Source organism: Oncorhynchus mykiss, chromosome 6 (assembly GCF_057628025.1).
Source record: "Oncorhynchus mykiss isolate SJ-2025 chromosome 6, ASM5762802v1, whole genome shotgun sequence".
Lineage (NCBI taxonomy): Eukaryota > Metazoa > Chordata > Actinopteri > Salmoniformes > Salmonidae > Oncorhynchus > Oncorhynchus mykiss.
In genome coordinates, this window is record NC_143027.1 from 43,170,837 (window position 1) to 43,198,789 (window position 27,953).

At 42.7% G+C, this 27,953-nt stretch overlaps 1 protein-coding gene across 1 annotated transcript; it reads left to right on the forward strand.

Moving 5' to 3' along the window:
• Nucleotides 1-2,915: 2,915 nt before the first annotated feature.
• On the forward strand, nt 2,916-27,505 carry LOC118965026 (uncharacterized). The gene is made up of 9 exons (XM_090239343.1): nt 2,916-3,214; nt 15,470-15,653; nt 16,361-16,458; nt 18,713-18,715; nt 21,290-21,766; nt 22,152-22,328; nt 22,566-22,753; nt 23,938-24,161; nt 26,180-27,505. Exons 1-9 carry the CDS (start codon nt 3,106-3,108, stop codon nt 26,799-26,801), a joined length of 2,082 nt encoding a protein of 693 aa, XP_090095469.1. The 5' UTR covers nt 2,916-3,105; the 3' UTR covers nt 26,802-27,505.
• The last annotated feature ends 448 nt before the right edge of the window (nt 27,506-27,953 follow it).

A 27,953-nucleotide genomic window follows, 5' to 3' on the forward strand; every position in this document is an offset into this window, starting at 1 on the left:
TCAATAGGAGAGAGAGAGAAAATGTCTGCTCCACTCTGTTGGCGCATGCAAAACGCTGCTGGCACCCAGCCATCCACTGACGCAATGGGATCTTTCGCGCTAATTTTTCAGAATAAAAGCCTGAAACTTTGTCTAAAGACTGTTCACACCATGTTGAATCCATCGGAAAAGGAATCTGGTTGATATCCCTTTAAATGGAGGGAAGGCATGCAATGGAACAGAGAGCTTTCAGGTAAAACAGCACTTCCTGGTTGGATTTTCGTCAGGTTTTCGCCTGCAATATCAGTTCTGTTATACTCACAAACAATATTTTGACAGTTTTGGAAACTTTAGAGTGTTTTCTATCCTAATATGACCATTATATGCATATTCTAGTATCTGGGCCTGAGAAATAGGCAGTTTCATTTGGGTACGTTTTTCATCCAAATAATCAAAATACTGCCCCCTACACTCAACAAGTGAAAGTGACTATGCATAGATGATAACAACAGAGAGTAGCAGCGGTGTGAAAGGGTGGGGGGGTGGGGGGGGGGGGCAATGCAAATAGTCTGGTTAGCCATTTGGTTAAGTGTTCAGGAGTCTTATGGCTTGGGGTTAGAAGCTGTTTAGAAGCATCTTGGACCTAGACTTGGCGCTTGGGTACCACTTGCCGTAGCAGAGAGAACAGTCTATGACTAGGGTGGCTGGAGTCTTTGACAATTTTTAGGGCCTTCCTCTGACACCGCCTGGTATAGAGGTCCTGGATGGCAGGAAGCTTGGCCCCAGTGATGTACTGGGTTGTTCACAATACCCTCTGTAGTGCCTTGTGGTCGGAGGCCGAGCAGTTTCCCTACCAGGTAGTGATGCAACCAGTTGCTGTTGATGGTGCAGCTGTAGAACCTTTTGAGGATCTGAGGACCCATGCCAAATCTTTTCAGTCTCCTGAGGGGGAATCGGCTTTGTCCTGCCCTCTTCATGACTGTCTTGGTGTTCTTGGACCATGTTAGTTTGTTGGTGACGTGGACACCAATGCACATGAAGCTCTCAACCTGCTCCACTGCAGCCCTTTCGATGAGAATGGGGGCGTGCTCTGTCCTCTTTTTCTTGTAGTCCACAATCATCTCGTTTGTCTTTATCACGTTGAGGGAGATGTTGTTGTCCTGGCACCACACGGCCAAGTCTCTGACCTCCTCCCTATAGGCTGTCTCGTCGTTGTCGGTGATCAGGCCTACAACTGTGATCAGGAAAACCATCGGCTAACTTAATGATGGTGTTGGAGTCGTGCCTGGCCGTGCAGTCATGAGTGAACAGGGAGTACAGGAGGGGACTGAGCACGCACCACTGAGGGGCCCCTGTGTTGAGGACCAGCGTGGTGGATGTGTTGTTACCAACCCTTACCACCTGGGGGTGGCCCGTCAGGAAGTCCAGGGCCATTAGTCGTGTCTCATAATAAGAGCAGCCTACAGTCAATACCTGTTACCATACATCTGATTCTGTGGTCATTCATGCATAAAGCAACCTAAGCGCTGGGCCAAGTGAGATGAATGTCTGTGTGTGTGGATGCTGGCAGCCTGCTGCCTCCTGTTCCAACTCTACTCCTCCTATCTGTCTTGCAGATGACGGCCTGAGATTAGATTACAAACACAGCACGTTTTGTTAATTCACTAGCCATGTCAGTGACAATGCTAATTTGAATGGCATCTCATCTCCTTCTCCTCTTGTGTAGTGAATTTGACCAGCTTCAAAATTGAAAGTTAATAATAAGAGAGTTAGGAAAAACTATGATATTTCTGTGTCTGGATACAGTGTGGTTTCCTGCAGACAAGGGAAACAGCAACCAGCAATGATGGAGTTATATCAGAAGGAGTCTGTGCGGTGGATGAGAAGACACAGCCAGAGTCTCCTTCAGGATCTCTTCTACATGGGTGTTCAAGCTGGGGACAGAGACACACCTGTAAGTGCATATGTCAAGAGGGTGGAAAAATGTGTCTTGGTTTTTATCTTAATAAGAGGTGTCACTACAGACCCTGGTTCAATTCTAGACTGTATCACAATCGGCCGTGATTGGGAGTCCCATCGGGTGGCGCACAATTTGACCCAGCATCATCTGGGTTAGGGTTTGGCCGGGGTAGGCCATAATTTTAAATAAGAATTTGTTCTTAACTGACTTGCCTAGTTAAATAAAGGTTAAATAAGATGGAAAAATCTTGACCTGACATGTACTGTATGTGATTTCTACATCTTCCTACAGATACCAGCACAATCTGGAACTGCTAATAAGACTGTAGCTGCCAGCATCATCAGTGGGAAGAGCAAGCTTCTTCTGCTGGAAAGCCCTGACACTGTGGAAATCTACAGTGTATGTGACAATAAAACAGATCATTTTTAAAAATGTATTATTCTGTATTTACTGTCTTATTCTCATTATGACGGACCTAGTCATAGGTCAGACAGTTCTTCCAGTTTTGAAGGTGCATGTCTGAAGGATTCAAATCCAGTCTACCGTAAGGAGTGTAAGGACGTATAACCAAAACATGTCAAAACAAATAATCAAACATCCTTTCCACACTAATTATAGTCAAAATACTCACTCTGGTCTCTTGGTTTGTTTCAGCCTTCACCATAACAGGTTGTGACATCTTTTTTCACAGCTTAATAAACCAGTGGCGCACCCAGGGGTAGGAGGGACGGGACATGTCTACCTCCCTGCCATCACAGCCAAGGCCTCCAGTCTGGCTTCAGTCAGAGGCTCTCTGAGCGCTTCCTGCCCTTATCTGTACAGCGAACGCAGAGGATCCTTCTCTTCCATAGGCTCACAGAGAACTGCAGACTATTACAAGAACAAACAGGTAACTTTAGTTTATTTAGTAAATATTCTCTTAACTCTATTTCCTGAACTGCATTGTTGGTTAAGGTCTTGTAAGTAAGCATTTCACCTGTTGTATTCGGCGCATGTGACAATGATTTGATAACTAATCTGACTGACTCATAACTGAGATACTGAGATGCATTCAAACAAATATGAGAAAATGTTCTCTTTTTTAGATCACATCTCACCTTCGTCCGCTGTACCAGAGTAACCTAAAGGCATTGAAGGAGGCCAAGCGATCCAATGTCACCGTGACGATGACCTACCTGGGGTCTGCACGGTCACAGCAGGACGAGCTGAAAGTGCTCCAGCAGATCTGTGGAGGAGAGAACATCTGTGTCTTCAAGGGCTTGGTACAACCAGGAGGTAGGTCCCCTTAAATCCATACAGGGCTCTAAATTCACTTTAAAAAGTTAGAAGCACAAAATAGTATTTAGCACAAAACATTTTTTTATTTAAATTGATTATATAGCTTAGGCCCAAGCTTACATTAGTAACTACACAGGAGCCCCCCTTCTTCCAGTGCCGTCAAGTTACCAGGTATCTACCCCATTCATAGACGCAAACTAATTTAGCGCCTGTTGACGATAGTATCTTCTTTACTGGGGGAGTTTTGTTAGGAGCCCCGACTCTCGGTCTGAAAGTTAACACACATTGCTTGCGGTACTGTTTTGGAAATCTTTTTTTAATTTGTATTTTATTTAACCTTTATTTAAGTAGGCAAGAACAAATTCTTATTTACAATGACGGCCTACCAATAGGCCTCTTGTGGGGATAGGGGCTGGGATTAAAAATACAAATAAATTAAATAAGAATATAGGACAAAACACACATCACAACAAGAGAGACAACACAACACTACATAAAGAGAGACCTAAAACAACAAAATAGCATGGCAGCAACACATGACAACACAGCATGGTAGCAACACAACATGACAACAACATGGTAGCAATACAACATGGTTGCAGCACAAAACAGGGTACAAACATAGTTGGGCACAGACAACAGCATAAAGGGCAAGAAGGTAGAGACAACAATACATCACACAAAGCAGCCACAACTGTCAGTAAGAGTATCCATGATTGAGTCTTTGAATGAAGAGATTGAGATAAAACTGTCCAGTTTGAGTGTTTGTTGCAGCTCTTTCCAGTCGCTAGCTGTAGCGAACTGAAAAGACGAGCAACCCAGGGATGTGTGTGCTTTGGGGACCTTTAACAGAATGTGGGTGTTGAATGTGGAGGATGAGGGCTGCAGTAGATGTGTCAGGTAGGGGGGAGAGAGGCCTAAGAGGGTTTTATAAATAAGCAACAACCAGTGGGTCTTGCGACGGGTATACAGAGATGACCAGTTTACAGAAGAGTATAGAGTGCAGTGATGTGTCCTATAAGGAGCATTGGTAGCAAATCTGATGGCCGATTGGTAAAGAATATCTAGCCGCTCAAGAGCGCCCTTACCTGCCGATCTCCACAATCTAGCGTGGGTAGGATGGTCATCTGAATCAGGGTCAGTTTGGCAGCTGGAGGAGCAATTACGATAGAGGAAACCATGTCTAGATTTAACTTCAGCCTGCATGTGCTGAGAGAAGGACAGTATACCATCTAGCCATACTGCTAAGTACTTGTATGAGGGGACTACCTCAAGCTCTAAACCCTCAAAAGTAGTAATCACAACAGTGGGGAGATGGGCATGCTTCTTACCAAACAACATGACCTTTGTTTTGGAAGTGTTCAGAACAAGGTTAAGGGCAGATACACTAAGAAAGCTTTGTTGTAGAGCGTTTAACACCAAATCTGGGGAAGGGACAGTTGAGTATAAGACTATCATGTGCATATAAATGGACGAGAGAGCTTCCTACTGCCTGAGCTACAGTGGGGAGAACAAGTATTTGATACACTGCCGATTTTGCAGGTTTTCCTACTTACAAAGCTTGTAGAGGTCGGTAATTTTTATCATAGGTACACTTCAACTGTGAGAGACGGAATCTAAAACAAAAATCCAGAAAATCACATTGTATGATTTTTAAGTAATTAATTTTCATTTTATTGCATGACATAAGTATTTGATCACCTACCAACCAGTAAGAATTCCGGCTCTCACAGACCTGTTAGTTTTTCTTTAAGAATCCCTCCTGTTCTCCACTCATTACCTGTATTAACTGCACCTGTTTGAACTCGTTACCTGTATAAAAGACACCTGTCCACACACTCAATCAAACAGACTCCAACCTCTCCACAATGGCCAAGACCACAGAGCTGTGTAAGGACATCAGGGATAAAATTGTAGACCTGCACAAGGCTGGGATGGGCTACAGGACAATAGGCAAGCAGCTTGGTGAGAAGGCAACAACTGTTGGCGCAATTATTAGAAAATGAAAGAAGTTCAAGATGACGGTCAATCACCCTCGGTCTGGGGCTCCATGCAAGATCTCACCTCGTGGGGCATCAATGATCATGAGGAGGGTGAGGGATCAGCCCAGAACTACACGGCAGGACCTGGTCAATGACCTGAAGAGAGCTGGGACCACAGTCTCAAAGAAAACCATTAGTAACACATTACGCCGTCATGGATTAAAATCCTGCAGCGCACGCAAGGTCCCCCTGCTCAAGCCAGCGCATATCCAGGTCCGTCTGAAGTTTGCCGTGTGAAGTTTGCCAATGACCATCTGGATGAACTAGAGGAGGAATGGGAGAAGGTCATGTGGTCTGATGAGACAAAAATAGAGCTTTTTTTTTTTTTTCTAAACTCCACTCGCCGTGTTTGGAGGAAGAAGAAGGATGAGTATAACCCCAAGAACACCATCCTAACTGTGAAGCATGGAGGTGGAAACATCATCCTTTGGGGATGCTTTTCTGCAAAGGGGACAGGACGACTGCACCGTATTGAGGGGAGGATGGATGGGGCCATGTATCGCGAGATCTTGGTCAACAACCTCCTTCCCTCAGTAAGAGCATTGAAGATGGGTCGTGGCTGGGTCTTCCAGCATGACAACGACCCGAAACACACAGCCAGGGCAACTAAGGAGTTGCTCCGTAAGAAGCATCTCAAGGTCCTGGAGTGGCCTAGCCAGTCTCCAGACCTGAACCCAATAGATAATCTTTGGAGGGAGCTGAAAGTCCGTATTGCCCAGCGACAGCCCCGAAACCTGAAGGATCTGGAGAAGGTCTGTATGGAGGAGTGGGCCAAAATCCCTGCTGCAGTGTGTGCAAACCTGGTCAAGAACTACAGGAAACGTATGATCTCTGTAATTGCAAACAAAGGTTTCTGTACCAAATATTAAGTTCTGCTTTTCTGATGTATCAAATACTTATGTCATGCAATTAAATGCAAATTAATTACTTAAAAATCATACAATGTGATTTCTGAATATTTGTTTTAGATTCCGTCCCTCACAGTTGAAGTGTACCTATGATAAAAATTACAGACCTCTACATGCTTTGTAAGTAGGAAAACCTGCAGAATTGGCAGTGTATCAAATACTTGTTCTCCCCACTGTATGTTGTTGATGTAAATTGAGAAGAGTGTGGGCCTAGGATCGAACCTTGGGGTACACCCTTGGTGACAGGCAGTGGCTGAGACAGCAGATGTTCTGACTTTATACACTGCACTCTTTGAGAGAGGTAGTTAGCAAACCAGACCAAAGACCCATCAGAGACACCAATACCCCTTGGCCGGGCAACAAGAATGGAATGGTCTACCATGTCAAAAGCTTTGGCCAAGTCAACAAAAATAGCAGCACAACATTGCTTAGAATCAAGGGCAATAGTGACATCATTGAGGAACTTTGAGGTTGCATTGACACATCCATAACCTGAGTGGAAACCAGATTGCATACCAGAGAGAATACTATAGACATAAAGAAAGACAGTAAATTGATTATTGACATGTTTTTCCAACACTTTTGATAAACAGGACAATAAGAAATAGGCCTATAACAGTTAGGCTCAGCTTGATCTCCCCCTTTAAATAAAGGACTAACCTTGGCTGCCTTCCAAGCAATGGGAACCTTTGGAGGAGAGAAAAGGTCAGAGATAGGCTTGACGATTATAGGGGCTGCAAACTTAAAGAAGAAAGGGTCTAAACCATCTGATCCAGATATTTTTTTGTGGTCGTTTAAGGAGTTCATTTAGCACCTCGGACTCTGTGACCGTCTGCAGGGAGAAACTTTGTAGCGGGGCAGGGGAAAAAGAGGGAGGAACATTGGGGCTAGTTGCATTAGCAGCTGTGGGAGATGAGGAATTGTTGGACGGGCAAGGAGGCATGGCTGAGTCAGGTAGGAATCCTGACTTAATGAAGTGGTGATTAAAGAGCTCAGCCATGTGCTTCTTGTCAGTAACAACCACATCATCAACTTTAAGGGACATGGGCAGATGTGAGGAGGGTTTATTCTCCATGTCTTTAACTGTTTTCCAGAACTTCTTGGGGTGAGACCCACAGAGAGATAACTGACTTAACTAACTTTGGCCTTCCGGATAGCCTGAGTGCACTTATTTCTCATTTTCCTGAATGAGTGCCAGTCAGCCTGAGTATGCGTGTGCCGAGCCTTTCGCCAAATGCAATTCTTGAGGTGGAGTATCTCTGCAAGATCATGGTCGAACCACGGGTTGAACCTGTTTTTAATTCTAATTTTCTTTATGGGGCGTGTTTGTTAACAATATCACTGAAGATATAAAAAAAAGAAGGTCACTGTGTGTTCATACAGTTCTGTCGGGTACCAACAACCAATGCAATATAATCTCTCATTCTGTTAAAATGACTAGCCTCGCCCACGGGGCTACAGTCATTCAAATCATTATTATATTAATAACCTGTTGAGTTTAGGGGGCAGTATTTAGATTTTTGGATGACAAACACACCCAAATTTAACTGCCTATTTCTCAGGCCCAGAATCTAGAATATGCATATAATTGTCAGATTAGGATAGAAAACACTCTAACGTTTTCAAAACTGTCAAAATATTGTCTGTGAGTATAACAGAACTGATATTGCAGGCGAAAACCTGAGGAAAATTCAACCAGGAAGTGGTCTCTATTTTGAAAGCTCTCTGTTCCATTGAATGCATTCCCTCAATTTAAAGGGATATCAACCAGATTCCTTTTCCTATGGCTTCCCCATGTTGTGAACAGTCTTTAGACATAGTTACAGGCTTTTATTTTGAAAAATGAGCGAGAAAGATCACATCGCGTCAGTGTATAACTGGGTGTCCCCAGAGTTTTGCTTGAGCAACAGTCTCTCTCTCCTATTGACAAAGCTAAAGTCCCGGTTGATATATATTATCGATTATATATTGAAAAAACAACCTTAGGATTGATTATAAAAAACGTTTGACATGTTTCTGTGAACATTACGGATACTATTTGGAATTTTCGTCTGCGATGTCGTGACCGCTCGAGCCTGTGGATTACTGAACATAACGAGCCAAACAAATGGAGGTATTATGGATATAAAAATAATCTTTATGGAACAAAAGGAACATTTATTGTGTAACTAGGAGTCTCGTGAGTGCAAACATCCGAAGATCAACAAAGGTAAGCGATTTAATTCATTGCTTTTCTGACTTTCGTGACCAATCTACTTGGTGGCTAGCTGTTTGTAATATTTTGTCTACTGAGAGAAATGTTCTTACATAAACGCTTGGATCGCTTTCGCCAAAAAGCTTTTTTGAAATCTGACACGCCAGGTGGATTAACAACAACAAGCTAAGCTGTGTTTTGCTATATTGCACTTGTGATTTCATGAAAATTAAATATTTGTAGTAATTTAATTTGAATTTGGCTCGCTGCAATCCAGCTGATGTTGACGTAAATGATCCCATTAACGGGATGGGTACATCAAGAAGTTGTAAGAGCATTTCTGTTGCAGTATTCTTTTTGAATCCTGTGCTTTGTTTACGTGAAATGGGGAGTACATTGCGACCAACTGATAGTCCTCACTAACTATCTGATCTAGTTTTGCACAATTCCGCTGTCACGCTGGGTCATTTTAATGTGAATTTGTTCATTCCTCAACTGTGGAAAATGCGAAAAGCCTTGCAAGATCACGTCTCAAGTTTGTTAATACCAATAAAAGTTTTGAACTTACCTGATGCGCTGGAGTGCTAATTCTGTGTGTTTACCATTCACTGCTTTCTGAAAACCAAATGCTCCCTGTCCTTGTAGTGCCTCTCCATCCTTTCATGGAAGTGTGTGTCAATTGCAGGTGTATGCTACAACTCTTTAAATGTGATAAAGAATATATTTTCCCCTATGGCTGCTCTATGGCAAGGTCAAAGCACATTCTCAACTGGTGGACCGCAGGTCGTAATCCCGACCCAGAATGGGTAAAACGAGGACTGCGGGTCACAATAATTAAAGTTGGGTGGGGGGCATTCAGTCAGGTTTTGACTCCTAGTATCATATGAACACACATAAGCCATGGAAAATGTCTTGAATTGCATGAAATTAGCTTTAACTGCTACATTTTCCCTTCACTCCATGGCCTAATGTGTAGAATTGCAGAAAATGAGCACCAATGGTTTTTTTTTCTCTCTGCCAACAAATCAACTCATTCATTGAATCAGATGGCTCATTCATCACAAAACCGACTGTTATTGCCAACTGCTTTAATGATTTATTCTTTGGCAAGATTAGCAAACTTTGACATGCCAGCAACAAACGCTGACACAACACATCCAAGTATAGCTGACCAAATTATGAAAGACAATATTTGTAATTTTGAATTCCATAACGTGAGTGTGGAAGAAGTGAAAACATAATTGGTGTTTATCAACAATGACAAGCCACCGGGGTCTGACAACCTGGATGGACAATTATATGATAATAGTGGACGAAATTGCCACTCCTATTTGCCATATCTTCAATTTACTTGAAAGTGTGTGCCCTCAGGCTTGGAGGGAAGCAAAAGTAATTCCGCCACCTAAGAATAGTAAAGCCCCCTTTATTAGCTCAAATAGCCGACCAATCAGCCTTTTACCAACCCTTAGTAAATTGACTTTGGTTCATAACAGGGCAGCACGTCTGGCCCTTGGATGAACACAGAGAGCAAACATTAATAATCTGCATGTTAATCTTTCCTGGCTCAAAGTGGAGCAGAGCTTGACTTCATCACTACTTGTATTTGTGAGAGTTATTGACATGTTGAAAGCACTGAGCTGTCTGTTTAAACGACTAGCACACAGTACTACATAGAGCCATGATTACATGGAACTCTATTCCACATTGGGTAACTGATGCAAGCAGTAGAATCAGATTTAAAACACAGATAAAAGTACACCTTATGGAGTAGCAGGGACTGTGAAGCAAACACAAAAACATAGGGGCAGACACATGCATACACACATGATAACGTACACACTATACTCACATGGATTTTGTATTCTACATATGTGGTAGTGGAATAGGGGCCTGAGAGAGCACATCACACGATAACATACGTACTATACTCACATGGATTTTGTATTCTACATATGTGGTAGTGGAGTAGGGGCCTGAGAGAGCACACTTAGTGTGTTGTGAAATCTGTTATGAATGTAATGTTTTTAAAATTGTAGAACTGCCTTAATTTTGACAGACCCCTGCCTTGGCAGCAGCTTATGGGGATCCATAATAAATACAAATACAACTCAGAGTTTATTAGCCACATGCACAGGGTCGCAGATGTAATTGCAGGGTACAGTGAAATTCTTATGTTCCAAGCTTCAACAGTGCAGGTCAAAGGGATGTGAGTGAAACAATAATAATAGTAATAATACTAAGTAAAATAATAGAATGGAAAAATATAAGACAGCATATACTGGATATATACAGTATATATATATATATATATATATATATATATATATATATACATATACACAGTGCATTCGGAAAGTATTCAGATCCTTTGACTTAATCCACATTTTGTTACGTTACAGTCTTATTCTAAAATTGATTCAATTATTTTTTTCCCTCCTCAATCTACACACAATACCCTATAATGATTAGAAATAAAAAACAGAAATACCTTATTTACATAGGTATTCAGACCCTTTGCTATGAAACTCAAAATTGAGCTCAGGTGCATCCTGTTTCCATTGATCATCCTTGAGATGTTTTTACAACTTGATTGGAGTCCATCTGTCGTAAGTTCAACTGATTGAACATGATTTGGAAAGGCACACACCTGTCTATAAAAGGTCCCACAGCTGACAGTGCATGTCAGAGCAAAAAGCCATGAGGTCGAACAAATTGTCCGTAGAGCTTCGAGACAGGACTGTATCGAGGCACAGATCCGGGAAGGGTAAAAAAACAAAAAACATCTGCAGCACTGAAGGTCCCCCAGAACACAGCGGCCTCCATCATTCTTAAATGGAAGAAGTTTGGAACCACCAAGAATCTTCCTTGAGATGGCCGAGCGACCAAACTGAGCAATGATGGGAGAAGGGCCTTGGTCAGGGAGGTGACCAAGAACCCGATGGTCTCTCTGACAGAGCTCCAGAGTTCCTCTGTGGAGATGGGAGAACCTTCCAAAAGGACAACCATCTCTGCAGCACTCCACCAATCAGGCCTTTATTGTGGAGTGGCCAGACAGAAGCCACTCCTCAGTAAAAGGCACGACAGCTCGCTTGGAGTTTGCCAAAAGGCACCTAAAGGACTCTCAGAACATGAGAAACAAGATTCTCTGGCCTGATGAAACCAAGATTGAACAGATGCCTCACAAGTACTCAACTGGTAGCTTCAATAAATAGTACCCGCAAAACACCAGTCTCAGCGTCAACAGTCAAGAGGCGACTCTGGGATGCTGGCCTTCTAGGCAGAGTTCCTCTGTCCAGTGTCTGTGTTCTTTTGCCCATCTTAATCTTTCCATCAATCACTCCATCAGTGCTCAGACTGTCCACAATAGGCTGAGAGAGGCTGGACTGAGGGCTTGTAGTATTATTGTAAGGCAGGTCCTCATCAGACAACACTGGCAACAACGTTGCCTATTGGCACAAACCCACCGTTGCTGGACCAGACAGGACTGGTAAAAAGTGCTCTTCAGTGACAGGTCGGGATTTTGTCTCACCAAGGGTGATGGTCGGATTCGCGTTTATCGTCGAAGGAATGAGCGTTACACCGAGGCTTGTACTCTGGAGCGGTATCGATTTGAAGGTGGAGGGTCCGTCATGGTGTGTCACAGCATCATCGGACTGAGCTTGCTGTCATTACAGGCAAACTCAACGCTGTGCGTTCCAGGGAAGACATCCTCCTCCCTCATGTGGTACCCTTCCTGCAGGCTCATCCTGACATGACCCTCCAGCATGACAATGCCACCAGCCATACTGCTCGTTCTGTGCGTGATTTCTTGCAAGACAAGAATGTCAGTGTTCTGCCATGGCCAGTGAAGAGCCTGGATCTCAATCCCATTGAGCACGTCTGGGACCTGTTGGATCGGAGTGCGAGGGCTAGGGCCATTCCCCGCAGAAATGTCTGGGAACTTGCAGGTGCCTTGGTGGAAGAGTGGGGTAACATCTCACAGCAAGAACTGGCAAATCTGGTGCAGTCCATGAGGAGGAGATGCACTGCAGTACTTAATGCATCTGGTGGCCACACCAGACACTGACTGTTATTTTTGATTTTGACCCCCCTTTTGTTCAGGGACACATTATTCAATTTATGTTAGTCACATGTCTGTGGAACTTGATCAGTTTATGTCTCAGTTGTTGAATCTTGTTGTTCATACAAATATTTACACATGTTACGTTTGCTGAAAATAAACGCGTACGATGACATCGTCTATGCACTTATTGATGAAGCTGGTGACTGAGGTGGTCTGCTCCTCAATGCCATTAGATGAATTTCGGAACATATTCCAGTCTGTGCTTGCAAACAGTCCTGTAGCGTAGCATCCGTGTCATCTGACCACTTCGGTATTGAGCGAGTCACTGGTACTTCCTGCTTTCGTTGGGATTTGTTGTTATTCAACAACAGATGACTAGTTGTCATGCTATTTTTGCTTGAGAAATATTGCACCAAACATCTTAGATGTAAAATTGCACGACTAAGGCAAAGATATCAAAATTAATGACAGATTTCTTGATTTATCTTAGATTGATTTGAACTATTTTGAGTAGTTCTACTGAGTATGTTGTTGATATGGTGTCTCAAGAGGTACAAACAGTAATATTGGCACTTTCTTTCTTGTTTTTCACGCTAATGTCTTTTTAATGTGAAGCCATCGGAACGCATGGCCCAGACATGTGAGGGGGCTGAGCAATCGAACCATAGGGACATGTCTTCACGTTCGGAGGGGGCAGTGTATCGAACCTTGCTATATGAGCCACATTACAATTCCTACCAAGTGGGTTAACTCTATTGCCTTTCATGCCAGATACCTGGGTTTGCTTCCCTGTCCCACCGTTTGCTATAATACTCTTCCCATCTGCACACACAGTACTGAATCTTTTGCATTTATCACAGATTTTGTTGTGAGGATACAGAATCAATAGACCATTTATTTTGGTATTGCCCTCAGGTGGCCTGTTTCTGGTCTCAGTTTCAGGAATGGCTGAAAATCAAAAAATTACCCTAGAAATAGTACTGTTGGGAGATCTGGAGGGACCGTGTCAGTCCATTCCTAATATACTAATACTCTTAGCAAAAGTATTTATCTTCAACTCGCAGTCTGTGGATTCTATTCGATTAGATAGATTGAAATTGTATGTTGAAAAATACATAGTTTAAAGATATTTGGTGCATAGAAATCTGAAGAGGGTTTGCCAGCAGAGATAGATGGGATAGGCTGAGGGAAGCTGAGGGTTGTGATGTGTAATTGGAGAGTGGAGTTTCTGGGCGGGGGATAGAATGACGGTCAAAGATAAAAGTATAAAAAATAAAGTCACAATAAAACATAACAAAAAGTAAGTTTGAATGACACTGCGGGGGAAGTGTTTTTACAGCTAATGCTGGTTTGCCTGAGGCTGATGCCGTGCAGGTGTTTGTACTCATGCATATACACACACTCATTCAAATGCACAAATGTGCACTTACACAGACACACACACATGTTAATAGTGCCATACATGCACTCAAACATATTCAGTTGGCCTTGCTGTTATGATTCTTGTTGTCCTTGATGTATTTAGTTTTTTGCATTGTTGTTTTCTGTTTTCCTTTGTCTTTCTCTCTTTTCTCTTTTGTTCATTTTATTGGTTATTGGGGAGGGTCTTGGGGGTGAGGAATGTATTTTTATTTATTTTTTATCTTACTTTCTCAGGGGGTGGGGGGGACTGTGGGAGGCGTCTCGGATTGTTGAGGGGCAGCTCTTGGGGAACTGTGTGTGGAGGGGGGGGGGGGGGGGGTCTTGGAGGGCTGGTGGCCTGGCGGTTGGGAGTTTGGGCCAGTGGCTGATGGATCACTGGTTCGGGTCCCCGCTTTTGACCTTGTGGAGGATCTGTCGACGTGCCCTTGAGCGGGGCGTTGGGCCTGGTTGCTTCTGTGTGTCGCTCTGGATGGGAGTCTGTTGGATGACTCCCTCTCCTTTTGCTCTATATATATACACATGATTTGAGACCTTTTTGTTCCATTCTTGGACTTCACTGTTGTCCACTACTTTTTCTGGCTAACTGTACTCGACTTGCTTTCAGCTAAAAAAGACACTTCTGCTTCCGCCATCTCCCCATGCCACCTATCACCCCAAAGAACGGCGTTGCAGTTCGGAAAGTGGAGGCTTTTATATATTTCAAAATGGCATCCTGTTGGTCAGATTTTTTTCCGTTTACCATTCACATCATGTTTTGTTTTCTATTCCCATTGTGATTGGTCCCTGAATCTAGGCCAGTTTGAAATATATAAACCCTCCTTCAGTTCTTGGTCTGTAACACCTTGAGTTGATGATGACGGCTTCAATGTGCGCTGCTGTGCGCTGCTCAAATTATACAAATGTAACAACTCTTAGAATACGTAGAATTTTGTCATTATCTGGGTGAATATTTGTTAGGTGCACAGTGCTACCAAATCAATCAAATGTATTTATGAAGCCCTTTTTACATCAGCAGAGTGCCTTTACAGAAACCCAGCCTAAAACCCCAGACTGCAAGCAATGTCGATGTAGAAGCACGAAAAAACTACCTAGAAAGGCATGAACCTTGGAGGAAACCTAGATGGGAACCAGGCTCTAAAGGGTGGCCAGTAGTATTCTACACCACTACCAAATCAAAATTCCTAATCACAGCAAGAATAGTTAGGAGCATATGCAACCAAAATGGTGTTGATTTTTACTTTTGGGCTTTTCAACTTAGTTTCAACAAAAAACAAAAAACGTAATTTTCCACACCGCTTCTCTGTGTGTGGAGTTCTCCCTATAGCGCTGCATCTCAATTATTTTAGGGAAAAAGTGCCTCCTGTAGATGACACATCCCTTCATCTTAAATCAAGGTGCAATGTGGCTTACCCTGTTCTCATACTCCAGCCTCTCTGTGAGCTGTTTTTATGTGTGTGTCTCAGGGGAGTGGGAATAAAGGGTGTGAGGGGAGAGAACAATGTCTTACGGGTGAACCAAGGTTAAGTTTTGTAGCATGTAGACTTTGTTGAACTGATCCTCTTATATCCCTTTATATCCTCACCTCTAACTCCCCTGTTCTGTCTCCTGTGTCCCCTCCTGCAGAGCAGTTCCAGTGGGTCTCCCAGAGGCACCGGGGTTACCCCTTTAGCGGCACCATGTATGTGAACAGCCTCATTGCTGCTAGGATCAGCTCCTGCTGTGAGTACCGCTATGCCCTGGGCTTCCAGCAGGGCAAGAAGAGCTGCTTCAGACTCACCTGGCTGGCTGGAGGGATGCCCTGCTATAGGTGAGCATTCAACCCATAGATAGACAATATATTGATATTATATATATGATTCAACCTCTCTCAGATGATGGAGTAAGACTACAAATTAATATCATGTCAGCTCAACTTCTTCGCTTACAAATTATTGTCAGTTTAGGTAAGCATGCAACCTAGTTTAAGCTTATTTATTATTATTATTTGTTGGATTTTTCTGTTCGATTTCTCAAACAATAAACACACACAAAGCCAAACAAGCAATAAATAGTCAGTAGAAATTGCTTATATATAATGGGCTATTTCTGCTTAAAGGGATACTTCGGGATTTTGCCATGCTAGCAGATACCCATAGACTTCCAGTCATTGCGCTAACACTATTTAGCATTGGCTCGCAAACCTACCTCTAACTTCCTTCATACAGAGACATACAAATGGTATCCACTAGTTCATCTGACTCTGGGGAAGTAGATAAAGGGCCTCATTGCCAAAATCCTGAAGTATCCCTTTATCCTCTAGCCTTCACATCAATGTCACCGTTAACCAAAGCCCTGGCTATAACAACGTTTGATGTTTACTATAAAAACCTGATCACAGACTGACAGAAAGCGAGAAGATCCCTGCCCATGTCTTATGGCAGTGAGCAATGACTTTTACCCACTGTGTTCCTATTGACCGGCCTACAACAGGATTGTTACAAGTCACGTTCAAAATGTATTTTTCATTATTTTCAGATGTACAAGTTTCCGAAACAAATACAGCTCCTACCAGCAGCTGAACAATGGCACACAAGAGAACCTCAGTCTGCCTCCAGCCCAAAACCCTGGCAATGGTATAAAGCACGGAAATGAAGGGCTGTCTCAAAGTCATCAACTTTCCTACTCATTCATCAACAATTCCTGTTTTTAATGTTCTGCGTGGTCCTCATTTCAGAAACAAACCCGCTGCCTCTCAGAAGTCTCTGTTTGAGCATGCTGTCGGCTATTTAAGAAACAAAGCACAGCAAACATTTTGAAAGTTATTTATTCAATAAATGACACATTCAATTGCATGATTTATTTTATTATTCTAATAGCATGCTATGTGTATGAATGGATTTAATATCTAGTCCCCACTAAGTTAGTTTTTTTTAAATCGCTTTGATACTACTTTAAAGGAATATGCTGAATTTTGAAAACTCGTACAAAACTCCAAACAGGTAACACTGTAGTCTTAGATTTGAAACCTTTCATTGTGTATTCATTTTGTTTGTAGACATCTTTCACCACACAGCCATTTATCCAAAACACAGTTTCACTGTGAAATATAACGAGAACATTGAACTATTCACCAAAACACAACATAATGATATCTTCGCAATTGAGTTATTTTTTAACAACCAGTTAATCCAATAGCACAAAATGTAAGATACTGTACATGTTTCAAAATTGCCCTTTGAATGTCGTATGCTACAGTACTGTAAATTACAGTACATTACACTGTTTTTCACATTAGGAAATACACTTGCACTACCCATTTCAATTGACTGAACATCACTGTTCCATGTGTGATCGAAGGTTAGTAGGTTAGATCATTGAATGTAATCCAATGGGGAAAAAAACAAAAGCAACAATGTTTAGCAGGCACGAGTTGGCATAAAGCTTGTCTTGATCATTTGGCCACAGGTTCTCATCATGCACTTGGGGAAAACATTTTGGCATGGCGAATCCAAGCCTGACATACAGTAGGTCTGGATTGAAATCATTGCTTGCCTCCATCCATGGCCTGAAGGAGGGTGGTACGCTCATGAGGATAGCAATCATGCATCTTCCACCTCTATTGTAATTGTGTATTGTACTTGTGAAAATAGTACCAAAGCGATAAAAGAAAACTGTATTTGTTACATACGGTATGTTTACATTTACAGTACAGTACATTGTATGATGGCGCCGGAGAAGATGGCTGACGTTTTACATGCTCCTAACCTAATGTGTTTTTTGTTCGTTTTTTTCATTGTTTGTAATGAATGAAATAAGTTATTTTCGGTCATAAGAGCAACATTATGTACAGAATAAGTTTTAAAAAATACGTATTTTTTTTAACTTATTCTGTACATAATGTTGCTCTTATGACCGAAAATAACTTCTGGACATCATAACAGCGAATACTCACCACGAACTGGCAGAAGCTTTTTTTCGGAAGCTTAGAAGAAATCCCGATCTGCCCTCTGAAGAACCATAAAACAGGCAAAGCGTCAATACAGGACCAAGATCAAATCGTACTACATCTGCTCTGACACTCGTCGGATGTGGCAGTGCTTTCAAACCTTTACAGACTACAAAGGGAAGCACAGCCGAGAGCTACCCAGTGACACAAGCCTATCAGACGAGCTAAACTGCTTCTATGCTTGCTTCAAAGCAAATATCACTGAAATATCTCATGAAGCATGAGAGCACCAGCTGTTCCGGACAAATGTGTGATCACTCTGTCCAGAGCTGATGTGAGTAAGACCTTTAAACAGGTCAACATTCACAAGGTTGCAGGGCCAGATGGATTACCAGGACGTGTACTGCGAGCATGCGCTGACCAACTGGCAAGTGTCTTCACTGACATTTTCAACCTCTCCCTGTCTGAGTCTGTAACACCAACATGTTTTAAGCAGACCCCCATAGACCCTGTGCCCAAGAACACTAAGGCAACCTGCCTAAATGACTACCGACCCTTAGCACTCACGTCTGTAGCCATGAAGTGCTTTGAAAGGCTGGTTATGGCTCACATCAACACCATTATCCCAGAAACCCTAGACCCACTCTAATTCGCATACCGCAATAACAGATCCACAGGTGATGCAATCTCTATTGCACACCACGCTGCCCTTTCCCACCTGGACAAAAGGAACACCTATGTGAGAATGCTATTCATTGACTACAACTCAGCATTCAACACCATAGTGCCCTCAAAGCTCGTCAATAAGCTAAGGACCATTTGACTAAAAACCTCCCTCTGCAACTGGGTCCTCAGATCCTCAAAAGGTTCTACAGCTGCACCATCGAGAGCATCCTGACTGGTATGGAAACTGCTCGGCCTCCGACCGCAAGGCACTACAGAGGGTAGTGCGTACTGCCCAGTACATCACTGAGGCCAACCTTCTTGCCATCCAGGACCTCTATATCAGGCGGCGTCAGTGGAAGGCCCTAAAAATTGTCTAAGACTCCAGCCACCCTAGTCATAGACTATTCTCTCTGCTCCCACACGGCAAGCGGTACCGGAGCGCCAAGTCTACTGTAGGCTTCTAAAAAGCTTCTATCCCCAAGCCATAAGACTCCTGAACATCTAATCAAATGGCTACCCAGAATATTTGCATTGCCCCCCCCCCCCCTCCCCACCACCACCTTTTTTACGCCACTCCTACTCTCTGTTATTATCTATGCATAGTCACTAATAACACTACCTACATGTACATATTACCTCAAATACCTCGACTAATAGGTGTCCCCGCACATTGACTCTGTACCAGTACCCCCTGTATATTGTCTCGTTATTGTTACTTTACTGCTGCTCTTTTAATGACTTATTAATTTTATTTCTAATTCTAATTCATATTTTTTAAACTGCGTTGTTGGTTAGGGGCTTGTAAGTGAGCATTTCACTGGAAGGTGAAATACAACACCTGTTGTATTTGCGCCGCACGTGACTAATACAATTTGATTTGATTTGATCTCTGATCTTGTACATACAGTGCATTCAAAAGTATTCAGACCCCTTGACTGTTTCCACATTTTGTTACGTTACAGCCTTTATTCTAAAACTGATGAAATCCTTTTCTTTCCTCACCAATCTACACACAATACCCCATAATGACGATGCAAAAACTGTTATTTTTTTATTTTGCCCCCCCAAAAGAAATCACTGAACTATATCACATTTACATAAGTATTCAGACCGTTTACTCAGTACTTTGTTGAAGCGCCTTTGGCAGAGATTACAGTCTCGTGTCTTCTTGGGTATGACGCTACAAGCTTGGCACACCTGTATATGGGGAGTTTCTTCCATTCTTCTCTGCAGATCCTCTCAAGTTCTGTCAGGTTGGATGGGGAGTGTCACTGCACAGCTATTTTCAGGTCTCTCCAGAGATGTACTTTGCTCCCTTCATCTTTGCCTCGATCCTGACTAGATTCTCTGTCCCTGCCGCTGAAAAACATACCCGCAGCATGATGCTGCCACCACCATGCTTCACCGTAGGGATGGTGCCAGGTTTCCTCCAGACGTGACTCTTAGCAATCAGGTCAAAGAGTTTCATCAGACCACATAATCTTTTTAGTGAGGAGTGGCTTCCGTCTTGCCACTCTACCATAAAGGCCTGATTTGTGGAGTGCTGCAGAGAAGGTTGTCCTTCTGGAAGGTTCTCCCATATCCATAGGGGAACTCTGGAGCTCTGTCAAAGTGACCATCGGGTTTGGTTTTGCTCTGATACGCACTGTCAACTGTGGGATCTTATATAGACAGGTGTGTGCCTTTCCAAATCATGTCCAACCAATTGAATTTACCACAGGTACCACCAATCAAGTTGTAGAAACATCTCAAGGAGTATCAATGGAAACAGGATGCACCTGAACTTAATTTCGAGTCTGTTCTTAAAGAGTCTGAATACTTATGGTTTTTATTTTTAATACATTTGCAAAAATGTTGATAAACCTGTTTTCACATTGTGATTATAGGGTTTTGTGTGTAGATTGATGAGGAAAAAACAAATTTTCATCCATTCTAGAATAAGGCTGTAACGTAATAAAATGTTGAAAAAGTCAAGGGGTCTGAATATTTTACAAATGCACTTTATATATATGGTTTAATTTACTGTGAAGAAAAATTATAATAGTCATCATCATAGTAGTATATTCAAGCATTTTTCATACTTTTTATGTTTCTACTTTACAGACATACATTTTCATTACAGTTGAAGTTTACATACTCCTTAGCCAAATATATTTAAAAATGTAATCCTAGTATAAAGTCCCTGTCCCTGACATGACATAACTTTCTGGAATTTTTCAAGCTGTTTAAAGGCACAGTCAACTTAGTGTATGTAAACTTCTGACCCACTGGAATTATGATACATTGAGTTATACGTGAAATAATCTGTCTGTAAGCAAGTGTTGGAAAAATGACTTGTGTCATGCACAAAGTAGATTTCCTTACCGACTTGCCTACAAACTACAGTTTGTTAACAAGACATTTGTTGAGTGGTTGAAAAACTAGTTTTAATGACTCCAACCTAAGTGTAAACTTCCGACTTCAACTGTATATTGTTCTCAAAATTTGTAGTAGACAAACCAGATGGAAAATCTATAGGTTTACCAAATGTTTACGTGATCATCAATTAAGAGCAGTTCGACTAAAATGTATTTTAGCAAAAAGACAAGACAATCACATAAAAAATGTTGTGATAATTGTAATGTGAAAGGCAATTACTTTATTTAAAAAATCTTAATGTATTTCTTGATGAAACACTGATTTATTTTGGTGAAAAGTGACTGTATGATTTTGGGTTGTGTTTGAAACAACTGCCTCTTTGATGATCTATTTTGAGTTTTGTACTAAGAGTTGTGAAAATGTACCATATACTGTACTTTGCACCAAAGTGATAAAAACTGTCCCATAATAATATGTCTTCTGTACAGGCACAGTAGTTGAATGTTGTCCCTCGTCTCCTATGTTTCTCCCAGCCAAACCAGAAACCAAACCAAAGAAGGCTGTGAGGAGGAGAACTAGGAAGAACCTGAAGGACGGGAGCACTGGTAGCTGGTCTGCAGACACTGAAGATCCTGCTTGTACCAAAGTGAAGGAGAACGTGAAGGCAAGGAAGCCCAAAAGACGCAAGAGCCAATCCCATCAAACAAAAGACATCAAGGACACTGCCAATGAGAGAGAGGACAGCAAGGCTCCAGCCAATCACAGAGATGACAGCAAGGCCCTGGTTAATGAGAAAGAAGACGGCAAGGGGTCAGGGTTCACAGGTGAGTGCGAGGACCTATCCCTGTCTGGCCCAGAGAGCAGAACACACCAGAAAAAGACCAGACAAGTTAAGAAGACCCCAGAGAAAGACAAAGACAATGCCAAGACCCCACAAAAAGAGTCCAATAACAGAGTCAACATCCTTGCTGGTGAGTATTATTTTACTCTTTTCACCTCCTGTGTGTGTGTGTGTGTGTGTGTGTGTGTGTGTGTGTGTGTGTGTGTGTGTGTGTGTGTGTGTGTGTGTGTGTGTGTGTGTGTGTGTATATGTGTGTGTGTGTGTGTGTGTGTGTGTGTGTGTGTGTGTGTGTGTGTGTGTGTGTGTGTGTGTGTGTGTGTGTGTGTGTGTGTGTGTGTGTGTGTCATTCCTGGAGATGAGTGAATGGTTAATGGCAGAAGAGTCTGGCATCATGCTACCGTACTTTGAAGTTAAGATACAGATGACCCGCCATTAATCTTCATGAAGGTATTTCCATTTATGTACTTTGTGAGTTGGAAAGAAATTGGAACGAATCAGAGTGTTGCTTTTTAAAGATTCATTGCAGGATGAGGAAGCTCTGAGTAAGCAGAACGGGAAGAAAAATAAGGATTTGGGATCAAATGGGAAAAGCAGAAATGGGGAAAGACTGAAGGACTTCTATGAAGAATGTATGGAAATGAGCACTGGGCTGGACCTGAGCCCAAACAAACAGCACTGGTTCAAGGCAAACAGTGAGTAAATAAACCCCGGCTCAATACGGGCTGGTATGCCCCCAGAGTACTTACTGTAACTGATTTATATACACTGCAATACACATATTAATGCGTTATCTAGAATATAAACCTAATATCTATGGTTTTCTGAATTGAGAATGATGAAGTGTTTCATGCTTACATCCACCACTTTTCCATTTCATCCTATCAGTGAACAGGTGGTGCATTATTTGATTTCCATGTCTGTGTGTCCAGTACTGGAAAGGTGGCGTCTGGAGAAGAAGTTGTCATCTTGTCCCAACCCCTCGGGCTCAGATGTGGAGCTAAGTGAGGAGAGTGACAGTGCTCTGCACCCTGACAGGCAGCCAGGGGACCAGGACCGAGCTGTGCTCAACACGAGTCAAACACACATCTCAACGATAGAACAAGATCTACAGGCCCAGGTAGGCTACATGATGTGAAATAAACAAGCTGTGATTATAGTAACTCTAGTAACATGCTTCTAGGAAGTGAAAATCAACGGAAACAAGCACCAGAAATAGAAATGGTGCTAATTTGTTGAGAACAGGTGTAGAAAAACCATTAGAAGCTGCCCTTTGGAAGGTACTCCAAAATACACCTCATAATGACATGAAGCTAAATACAGTACATTTACACAGTGCCGTTTGTCGTAGGGCATCTGTCTGTGTTTGTTAATGTGGGGTCAACAGGCGCTGGCCTCAGATGATGAAGGAGCGTTCAGTTCAACCGCATCCATCATATGATCACCTGACATAGCATGCCGAAACATTCCACACAGTCTAGCAAGGTGGCCTGCTGCATGAGGACAGTGGCCAGACCATAACGTTAGTTTCTCAAGTTAGGTAGTGTCTCCCCCCCTGTCTGGAGTGGCAGATCGGCGGGGTTTGCACTTTTGGGGCTTTTCTATTGGTTCCATTGCAACAGGCAGATCTTAATGAAGCACAGTTTGAGTAAGTATTTAAAATACATTTCAAATAGTATTTGAACACAGGTCTGCTCAATCCATACCTACATACCTCCTTGGTCCATACCACCACTGTCCCAGTCAGATACCTGTCTAAGACATTCCTCAGTTATCCTCACAGACAAACAGAAAATGTATCGATCCTCTGCTCACAGATTAAGGGTCCAGAATCTGTTTAATATCGATCAAATGTGACTGGGGTGCCGACAGGAATCGCTGGATATATTGAACTCTGTGCCAATATGAGGAATTCCTGTCTGAATTCTGAAAAGTCTCAGTATTACATCATTCTAGCCAGTAGATATGGATTGTAATTCCTCAATAGGATGAGACAAATGTATTTCAGAATGTGCGCACTGTAGAACCTTCCAAAACTCATAGCTGGATGTCATAAGTTGATGATGAGTTCTGCTTATTCTCTAAACCATATAACACAAACAACTTCTGACAGATCTAATGACAAGTCTAAATAGAAGAGGTATCACTGCCAACTCTCCTTATCATCTCCCTAGCTGGACTCATCATGAGGGGGCTACTTTTTCATTCAATAGAAAGAAGAAAAAAAATGATCTGCTTTCATTGACATCCGTCTCTCTGTTTTTATCTCTCATTACTTTTCACTGTCTTTATCTCTGTCTCTAGCTGGATGTGATGATGCAGGTGTTGAACACGTCTGACGAGGTGGAGCAGCTGGTGCTGAGGAACACCGGCTTGACAGACGCACTCCTACTGAGCCTGGCCGCAGCCCTGAAGAGGAGCCCCTCGGAGGTCACATTCCTCAATCTCAACCTCAACCACATCGGACCCCAAGGGGCCCACATCCTCCTGGACCTACTGAGGGCCAAGCCCCAGGTCAAAGGACTGCTGTGAGTCACTGTGTGAGTGAGTGAGTGAGTGAGTGAGTGAGTGAGTGAGTGTCTAGCCCCAAGTCAAAGGACTGCTGTAGGTGACATTCAAAGTCTTTGTTTAGCTCCAGCTTGTATGTCATATTCATAAATCTGTGTCCTGTAAAAAAAAAAGAATATCTCTCTTTTTTACATAAATTGTTCTGTGAAAGTTTCATGAGCCTAGGACATTGTGAATGAAGTTGACTTTTTGAAGATACAAGGTTTTTCCAGGATGCCAATGTCATACTGTAAACCCATTTACACACAAGTGATCAGGACAAGTCGTTGCCATTTTATGGGTTCCTAACAAACTGTGCTGTTTTGTGTGTGTTTTCGCATTGTTTGTAACTTATGTTGTACATAATGTTGCTGCTACCATCTCTGATGACTAAAAAGAGCTTCTGGATATCAGAACAGCGATTACTCACCTCACACTGGAAGAAGATTTTTTCTTTAATGATTCTGACGTGAAGGATAGATTGTTTCCCCGAGACCAGGCCCAAATCCCTGTCATTCGTGTGAAGAAAAGACGGAGGTACAGAGGGCGGAGATCGAAGTGCCTTGTGAAAATTGAATTGGCGGGTGGGTAACCAGCCCCTACCATCCGTTTTATTGGCCAACGTGCAATCACTGGAGAATAAACTGGATGAGCTCTGTTCGAGACTATCCTACCAACGGAACATTAAAAACTGTATGTAATATCTTATATTTCACTTAGTCGTGGCTGAACTACGATACGGATAATATACAGTTGGCTGGGTTTTCTGTGCATCGACAGGACAGAACTGCTAAATCCGGTAAGACGAGGGGTGGTGGTATGTATCTATTTGTCAATAATAACTGTTGCGCAATGTCTAATATTAAGGAAGTCTCAAGGTATTGCTCGCCTGAGGTAGAATATCTCATGATAAGCTCTAGACCACACTATCTACCAAGAGAGTTTTCATCTATATTTTTCGTAGCCATCAATTTACCACTACAAACTGATGCTGGCATGAAGACCGCACTCAACGAGCTGTATAAGGCCTTAAGCAAACAAGAAAATGCTCAACCTCTTCCTCGCCTTCCATTTGGAAAATCTGACCATAATTCCATCCTTCTGATTCCTGCTTACAAGCAAAAACTAAAGCATTAAGTACCAGTGACTCGTTCAATACGGAAGTGGTCAGATGACACGAATGCTACATGACCGTACTTACATATCACAATCAGAAGCCATGAATTACGGGCAACACCCACACCGTGCTAAAGGCTAGACTGCTGCCACTTTCGAGGCTGCCACTTTCAAGGACCGGGACAGTAATCCAGATGCTTATAATAAATCATGCTATGCCCTCAGATGAACAAACAGGCAAAGCGTCAATACAGGACTAAGATTGAATCCTACTACACTGGCTATGACGCTCATTGGATGTGGCAGGGCTTGCAAACTATTACGGACCACAAAGGTAAACCCAGCTGTGAGTTGCCCAGTGGTGCGAGCCTACCAGACGTGTTAAATACCTTTTATGCTTGCTTCGAGGCAACACTGAAGCATGCATGAAAGCACCAGCTGTTCCGGACGACTGTGTAATCACGCTCTCCGTAGCTGATGTGAGCAAGACGTTTAAACAGGTCAACATTCACAAGGCCGCAGGGCCAGATGGATTACTAGGACGTGTACTACGAGCATGCGCGGGCCAACTGACAAGTGTCTTCACTGACATTTTCAGCCTCTCCCTGACCAAGTCTGTAGTACCTACATCTTTCAAGCAGACCACCATAGTTCCTGTGCCCAAGAAAGCGAAGGTAACCTGCCTAAATGACTAACACATCAACACCATCATCCCGGAAACTCTATTTCTTGAACTGCATTGTTGGTTAAGGGCTTGTAAGTAAACATTTCACGGTAAGGTGAAATGTTGTATTCAGTGCATGTTAGGTGAGCCACTTCAAAGAAAAATGAAAATGTTAGTTGGAAGTTGTGATTGACGGCTGATTATTTTTCTTCTCTACAGCTTGTTTGGAAACCAACTGGGAGACCCTGGAGTTCTGAAACTACTTAGTGGACTGGCTCAACTCCAGGAGATAACAACGAGACACCCAACATCACTACCATGGATTGAAGATCCCCAGGTCCAGGGCCAGAACCCGTTAACACACTCAGTTGTCCCCCTCCCTCCAACCACAAGGGGCACTCTCTACCCCTTTTCACTGTTGGAGCTGGACATAGGAGGAAACGGGCTGAGCAGCAATGGCCTGAGGATGTTGACATCCTACATGAGACTCCACTCAAGACTGCAGTACCTGGGGCTGGCCCGGACCACTGGTGTGGACCTAGAGGCATGGCGGGAGCTGTTTGACTCTCTGAAGGGAAATGTGACTCTCAGCCATATTATCCTGGATGAGAGTAACCTAGGAGACCAGGGAGCCAGGCTATTTTCTGACACGCTGAGAGCCAATCAGAGCCTGAGGCAGGTGGATCTGGACAGTAATGGGATTGGTGAGGTGGGAGGAAGTGAAATCATAGAGGCGCTGCTTTGTAGGACACAGTTTCCGCTGAGACACCTGAGTCTGGAGGGGAATGGTATCAGCACTGGACTAATGGGTAGAATTCAACAGGAAGTGAGATTTAACTGACAGAAACATGTTTTTTTTTAATTTATTTTTTTATACATATTACAGAACTGGAATTTATCCAAAATGATGAACAAGGTAGGGCACAGCGCATAGCACAAAAGAGGAACAGTCAAAATAGATGTTGCGGAAAAGACTAAATAATATGGATTTGTCTGACTATTTCTACACAAGATCAGCATCTAGCTACTGTACACGAGACTAGACTATTCCTCACTGTTAATAAATTACTTCTCACATCTATGTTGAATCATCTCAATTGGAGCTCAGTCAGTGTAAATTGCAGGTCAGTGGAATAAAACTGGAAAAACATTTGACTCTCTTTGCCAACTCACATGGAGGGCCTTTCCCTCTGCTACTGGTGGCCCTGATTTAAATATCTTTGTAGAGCTCACAGACATGGCCATCAGCTCAGCAGGTAGGAGTGCGCTGGGATTTAGCTAGGCTGCTCTGTGGTATGGATGAGACGTCAGAGAAAAGCCCTGTAAAGTAAGTCTTTCTTCCCAGAACCTGTGGTGAGGCCAGGCCAGGATGTTTACCTTGTGCTATTTTCTTCCCACCCTGATTTATTCACAAATGCTGCCCTCAGGACCACACTCCCCTCCTTGTTGACGCTTGTTATTCCCTAAAGTTTAGTATTCCCCTGGAAAATGTGGAGAAATATCCATATCTCGTAACCATGGTGATGCAAACATGAAGTGGCACAATTAAACAGTACTTCCTATTAGATACAGTAAAAATGTATTTCTACAGTATCTACTGTATTTTTTTTAAAGGCAGGAATGAAGAAAATCGAATAAAAAAGAAATATATCCATCACATAATATATCCATAATTTTGTTGACATAATGACCAAACGTGTTTTGCCTGTGTTTGTGTGTGTCAATGGAGAGCGAGAGAGAGAGAGAGAGAGAGGGAGAAAGAGAGGGAGAATGAGAGGGAAAGACGGGAGAGGGCAGGGAGTTCTTCCAAGATGCAGGATGTTTGGTTTCAGTAGGAAATGCACTTGACAGAGCAGCCTTAGGTGGACTGAAGGTGGAGTCATAAGAAACACACAAAGTCACTTGTCTCTTCGAGTGAAATGAGATGGTGGATAGTGGGAACATGAAGACCCTGTAATACTAAAATTTTGCCCAAAATAAGCTGCTGGTTCAA